At 38.9% G+C, this 7,500-nt stretch overlaps 1 protein-coding gene across 2 annotated transcripts in view; it reads left to right on the plus strand.

Moving 5' to 3' along the window:
• Window positions 1-5,126, plus strand: part of LOC121875386 (zwei Ig domain protein zig-8-like) — a gene marked incomplete at its 5' end in the record, with an annotated part of 18,533 nt that extends 13,407 nt beyond the window's left edge. Inside the window, 2 exon segments of one of the 2 annotated variants that reach the window (XM_042379937.1) lie at window positions 2,104-2,335; window positions 3,143-5,126. In XM_042379937.1, coding sequence (XP_042235871.1) covers window positions 2,104-2,267 — 164 coding nt within the window. 2 annotated transcript variants of the gene reach the window in all.
• Between the last annotated feature and the right edge of the window lie 2,374 nt (window positions 5,127-7,500).

Consider the following 7,500-nt stretch of genomic DNA (forward strand, 5'->3'; position numbering starts at 1 on the left):
AGGCTGTGGTGTACTACAAGAGAGAGAGAGAGAGTCAGTCCTGTGCGGTACATGGTCCAGCCAGCAGGAGCAGCCCAGCGGTGGAGTGTGGCTTTAGTATCACCTCAGTCTTTTCCGGAGCAGAATTCACCTGCCAGAGGAAATCCCAATCTTGTAGTGTTGATTTGTCGGTCCATGTGTCTGGCCGAGTGTCCTTCGTGGGTGGTCCTGGCGGGTCCTCCTGGTCCCCGTGTTCAGGACCAAACAAGTGGGTGAGTGACCAGTCGGCCACACCATCCTGTCAGACAGCAAGTGGTGGCCGTCCAGGTGACCACAGATAACACCAACAACTCCTAGCTGTTGGTAGTTGTTGGCGCCAGACCTTGACACGTGTTTGTGAAGAAGGAAACATGTTTTGATCACGATTGTCTTATTGATACGAAAAAAAAAATAATGTTCCCCTTAATAATAGTGTAGATGTCAATATTAGGAAAAGCTAACGCAAGAGAAAGAAATTATCGTTTGTTATCGCTGGTTAATCTACAAAATGCAACAAACACCAAAAAAATAAACACATCACGGTTGTCATGTACTCTGAAGCGTGACGGGCGAGACGTGTACAGTACCTCGGGGGTGAATAATATATCACGGAGAACCAATACCTTTACTTGGTGACGTGGTGAGGTGATGACGTGGTGAGGTGATGACGTGGTGAGATGATGACGTGGTGAGGTGATGACGTGGTGAGGTGATGACGTGGTGAGGTGATGACGTGGTGAGGTGATGACGTGGTGAGGTGATGACGTGGTGAGGTGATGACGTGGTGAGGTGATGACGTGGTGAGGTGATGACGTGGTGAGGTGATGACGTGGTGAGGTGATGACGTGGTGAGGTGATGACGTGGTGAATGATGACGTGATGAGGCTGGTGGTGATGATGAGGTGATGACGTGGAGATAACGGTGATGATTGAGTGATGATGACGCGGGTTACTGTATGTGCGTAACTGTATGTGCGTAACTGTATGTGCGTAACTGTATGTACGTATTCATATAATTATCTGTACATATAAACCCATGTTATATATCCCTATAGAAATAAATAGATAAATAGACAGATACATCGATATTTATAAATAATAAATACCTATAAATATGAGTAGACAGGCAGACAGGTAGATAGATAGATAGACAGACAGACAGACAGACAGACAGACAGATAGATAGACAGACACAGACAGATAGACAGACAGACAGACAGACAGACAGATAGATAGATAGACAGACAGACAGACAGACAGATAGATAGACAGACAGACACACAGACACACAGACAGACAGACAGATAGACAGATAGATAGACAGACAGACAGACAGATAGATAGATAGATAGACAGACAGACCAGATTGCATTGTGACAGACAGATAGATAGACAGACAGACACAGATAGGACAGATAGATAGATGATGACAGACAGATAGATGATAGACAGACAGACAGATAGATAGACAGACAGACAGACAGACAGATAGATAGATAGATAGACAGACAGACAGACAGACAGACAGATAGATAGACAGATAGACGGACAGACAGACAGATAGATAGATAGACAGACATACGCAGATAGACATTGCATTGTGACAGACAGACAGACAGACAGATTAGATAGATCAGTATCAGACAGACAGACAGACAGATAGATAGGTATGGTGACAGACAGGCAGACAGGTAGATAGATAGATAGACAGACAGACAGACAGACAGACAGACAGATAGATAGACAGACACAGACAGATAGACAGACAGACAGACAGACAGACAGATAGATAGATAGACAGACAGACAGACAGACAGATAGATAGACAGACAGACACACAGACACACAGACAGACAGACAGATAGACAGACAGATAGACAGACAGACAGACAGACAGACAGACAGACAGACAGATAGATAGACAGACACAGACAGATAGACAGACAGACAGACAGACAGACAGATAGATAGATAGACAGACAGACAGACAGACAGATAGATAGACAGACAGACACACAGACACACAGACAGACAGACAGATAGACAGACAGCTCAAACTAACCTCTCCCGCCCTCTTCCCCGCAGACGAGTTGAGAGCGGCAGTACAACAGGAAGACTTCATCCTCTCCTCCTCCTCCCACCTCCACGATTCCCCCTTCCTCCTCCTCCTCCTCCTCGTCTTCCTCCTCCTCCTCCTCCTTCTCCACACACCAGGGGAGGTCCTCAGCAGCGGTTATAGCCTCTCCTAGCACCAGCGCCCAGCAAGGTTCCTCCTCCTAGGGCCGACTTGAAGGAAGTGTTCGCTGAGATGGTGTGTGTAGGTATTGTGTTGTGTTGACGATGGTACTGTCTGTGTCTTCGTCTTCTTAGTAGTAGTAGTAGTAGTAGTAGTAGTAGTAGTAGTAGTAGTAGTAGTAGTAGTAGTAGTGGTATTAGTGTTATTATTATTATTATTAGTAGTAGTAGTGTTATTATTAGTAGTAGTAGTAGTAGCAATTTTAGTATTAGTAGTATTGTTACTCTTATTAATAGTAGTAGTAGTTTATTATTATTATTATTATTATTATTATTAATCCTCTTTCATTCGTTCTTCATCTAACTAATCTTTTATGTCTAGTTATCAATATTATACAACAGTAATAATTTATAGAGCAAATAATAGCATTTTTTATTGTATATTAAAAAAGTAAATAATTCAGAAAAATAATACGTTAAATATTTTCTTATTTTCATTTAGTAGAAAAAATGTGATCATTAATGTGTGGAACAAATAATAATGATAAATGATCTACTGTTCATAGTATGAGTTAGTCTGTTATTGAAATGTAGTTTGTTGGAACAGTCGAATTGTTTACTTAAATGTTAATTGTAACTTTAATATAAATACAACAACTGATAATAATGATAATAATAATAATAATAATAATAATAATAATAATAATAATAATAGGAGAAAACGTAGTATAAGTAATAATAACAACAAAAATAACACTAAAAATAATAACAAAAGCAGCGATAACAACAACAATAACACCACCAACAACAACAATAACATCTACAGGTAATATACAAAATATATACCTGTGTGTTAAGTTAATAAGTAACCATCTTCCCTCTCCCCTAGGGCTGGACGTCGTCATCATCAACCTGTCAACGCTGAAAACAGGTCAAGATTAATACGCCGGTCACAGGTCACGGGTCTTCGGGTCTCACAGGTCACGGGTCTCGGTTCAAAGTTCATAGGTAACAGTTGAAAGGTCACGGGTCACGGGTCTCGGTTCACAGGTCACAGTTGATAGGTCACGGGTCAAAGTTCAAAGGTCACAGGACGCAAGAAAGACATAAGACATCTATATTAGTCATTTAAGTTAATATCTAGAGTCATCAGTGGCTTAATAAGATATAATTCATTCATATATTTCCTCTTAGTTAATCTCTATATGTCTTCATGAACTCATAAATATTCCAAAGCCATAATTAACTTGCTAAGACATAAAGCAGACATTTCCATTCGCTTAGTTGCTGTCTCCGTCTTCATTAACTCTCTCACGTCCTAGGGAAAAAAATCTAATATTTACATCCTTTTTGAAAACTATCGTCTTTAACTCGCTCCCACACGTTCCAATAATGCATCCTCCTTGCTGACTGATGACTTTGTGTACGAGTAATGCTTCTTCATCAACTCTCTAAGATGTGTTTATATACAGAGGAAATTATGGAAAATATTAGAAATAAGAATAATTAACGATCAATTTTGAGTAGTAATGATAGAATGAGCTGAAAAGTTGAATATTGAAGAAAAAATAATGACTGAAAAACTCGACAAGGCGACCTGGAAATGTCGTAAAAGAAATTGGCGGGAAATGAAGAAAAGTAAAAACTACAGAATTTTGTAGGAAATGAAGTAATTTTGCGGGAACTGTAAAAAAGTGAAAGCTACATAATTTGACGGGAAATGAATAAACGGGCGAGGAAAATGGAGAGAGAAAGAAAGATAGAGACAGAGAGAACAAGAGACGAAGACCTGTTGAAGAACGTTACTGTATAAGATTATGTGACCAAAATATATATATAAAAATATAAAGAATTGTAACTGTTCTTATTATTCTCGACATTTTTATCTCAGGTTTAAAAATAATACGATTTATTGTCATTAATATTACATTCTCAAGTTTTATGTCTAAGAAGTTAAAAGTCACTTGAGAAAATAAAACTAATAACATCCATATTTGTTTATTTTCTAGAATTTAAGAATTTTATAAAAGCTACGAAAATTAATACGTACAAAACCTTGAAATACCAGTGATTTTTGTTGTTGTTGTTGTTTACTGTACTCGGGTGCAGATTCAAGTGACGTAAACACAAACTAACGAACGTACTGTAAACACCGACTGTCATACCAAGTGGAATAACAGAGAAATAATTTTGAATGAAGAGAATGAATTTATTTCTCTCGATTATGTGATTATTTTTTCAATAATTAAATCAAGTTTACAGTCACAGCTGATGGTGTGTTTACCTAAGTGTGACATCATTGATCTGTTTACATAAGAGTGACGTCATTAATTTGCTTATATAATAGATTGACGTTATTTGTCTGTTTACATAAAAGATCGTGACGTCATTGCTCTGTTTACATAAGAGTAACGTAATTGGTCTGTTTACAAAAGAGAGTGACGTCATTGATCTGTTCACCTAATAGAGTAACGTCATTGGTCTATTCACATAAGGGAGCATGACGTCATTGATCTGTTCACCTAATAGAGTAACGTCATTGGTCTATTCACATAAGGGAGCATGACGTCATTGATCTGTTCACCTAATAGAGTAACGTCATTGGTCTATTCACATAAGGGAGCATGACGTCATTGATCTGTTCACCTAATAGAGTAACGTCATTGGTCTATTCACATAAGGGAGCATGACGTCATTGATCTGTTCACCTAATAGAGTAACGTCATTGGTCTATTCACATAAGGGAGCATGACGTCATTGATCTGTTTACACAAAAAAAGAGTGACGTAACTCATTTAACTACAACCAAAAGTGATGAAAGCAAACAAGGTGATAATATAAACACAAACAAGATAATATAATCGAAAACATCACAATAAACAAAAATATAGAAAGAAAACAAGAAAAATAAACACTAATTGATTTTGTTTTTGTGTTTACTGAAAGGACTGTAACCATTCTCCTTAACAACGCTGTAATTCAGGGTTACATAACAGACTCCTTTATACATGAGGTCCCTGTAGCAATAACTTAATAAATGTCATCTGTATTTACGGGTTTTATTGTCATTTAATTGTTGGTGGTAATGAGGGAGATTGGTGGAGAGAGGGAGATGGTGGTGGAGATTGGTGGAGGGTGTTGGAGATGATAAAAATACCTACACATGAACACACACACATACACACACAAACACTTACGTACATAAATACACGCAAATTTATACGTACACATAAATATACACACAAATACACACAAGATGTATGTATAAAGATAAACAGACACATAGGAATGCACATGAGTTACCACGTACATACAACACGCACACAACAGAAATACACATACCAAAAATAGCCCACACGACAACATTCCAACGCACATGTACACGAAACACACACACATACACACACACACACAAACAAACAAACAAATAAACACAAACAGGAATTAAACGCATAATTTACCTTACAAAAAAAATGTATTTGTTAATTGAGCCAAAAAATTAAGTTATATGTTTCTGTTTGTTATTTTAATTGAGCTAAAAAAAATTGTGCATTATTACATATGATGAATTAAATTTACACACACTTAACAACATGGTAGGCTAGTGTGTGTCTGTGTGTCTGTGTACGTGTGTCTATATGTGTGTGTATGTGTACGTGTGTCTGTGTATCTGTGTACGTGTGTCTATATGTATCTGTGTACGTGTGTCTATATGTGTCTGTATGTATATGTGTACGTGTGTCTATATGTGTCTGTATGTATCTGTGTACGTGTGTCTATATGTGTCTGTATGTATCTGTGTACGTGTGTCTATATGTGTTTGTATGTATCTGTGTACGTGTGTCTATATGTGTCTGTATGTATATGTGTACGTGTGTCTATATGTGTGTGTATGTATCTGTGTACGTGTGTCTGTATGTGTGTCTAAACAAGGCAGAATATTACTCTCTTATTAAATATTCCTCCAATACTGCTCACCACAAGACTCCTGAGAAATACTTAATGTAGGAGTTTCTTTACTAAAACCTATGACTTAATTAACATAATATCTACACTATGCAAATTACCTAGAGTTTTTTTTTATTATTATTATTTGTTAAGGCCGCAATGCTGATACACACACACACACACACACACACACCACACACACACACACACACACACACACACACACACACACACACACACACACACACACACACACCACACACACACACACACAATATCATATCTCTTGTTATTTATTCTAAGTTATTTATTATTTTTAGTTCTGTATTCCAACCTATAAATACAGGTTTGTAATGACTGTTTTAAATTGATAATATTTTTACCCTAAATTACAAAAACAATCAAGGAATTTTTTTATTTGTTTTGGTTTTATTATGAATTTTGTCCAATGCGACCATGTTCTACGTACCCTGATGACGTCATAATAGGCACTACTGACGATCTAGTTGTCTAATTAAAGAACCTGGAAAGGTATTTTGTGCCAATTAAGGTGTATTTTATAAGACAAACTCGATTTTAATTGGATAGTACTGCCCTCACCCCAGCCCTGAGGTACAACTGGACGCGGAGAGTTGGACTATCCTGAAGGTAAACTGTGCCTTGGTACCTTACAAATACACTAAGATGGCCGCTGGTACACCAAGATGGCCGCTGGTACACCAAGATGGCCGCTGGTACACCAAGATGGCCGCTGGTACACCAAGATGGCCGCTGGTACACCAAGATGGCCGCTGGTACACCAAGATGGCCGCTGATACGCCAAGATGGCCGCTGGTACACCAAGATGGCCGCTGGTGTTACACCAAAATGGCCGCTGGTACACCAAGATGGCCGCTGATACATCAAGATGGCCGCTGGTACACCAAGATGGCGCTGGTACCTGGTGACTGCTGGTACACCAAGATGGCCCGCTGATGCGCTACCAAGATGGCCGCTGGTACACCAAGATGGCCGCTGATACACCAAGATGGCCGCTGGTACACCAAGATGGCCGCTGATACACCAAGATGGCCGCTGATACACCAAGATGGCCGCTGGCTCAGTTTTTTCTAACGGTACTGTATGTACGAGTGCTCCTGCTGGTGTTCTCTCAGAGGTGTGTTGACGTCATCGTGTGTGTATGTCGCCTCTAACCTATAGTAATACCTGGCTGGTGTGTAGGGCCTCTTGTTATTGTTATCTGGTGTTGTGAGTCTGGTGTTGTGAGTCTGGTGTTGTGAGTCGGGTGTTGTGAGTCGG

The sequence above is a fragment of the Homarus americanus genome, unplaced genomic scaffold (genome assembly GCF_018991925.1).
Source record: "Homarus americanus isolate GMGI-L3 unplaced genomic scaffold, GMGI_Hamer_2.0 scaffold56241, whole genome shotgun sequence".
Classification (NCBI taxonomy): Eukaryota; Metazoa; Arthropoda; class Malacostraca; order Decapoda; family Nephropidae; genus Homarus; species Homarus americanus.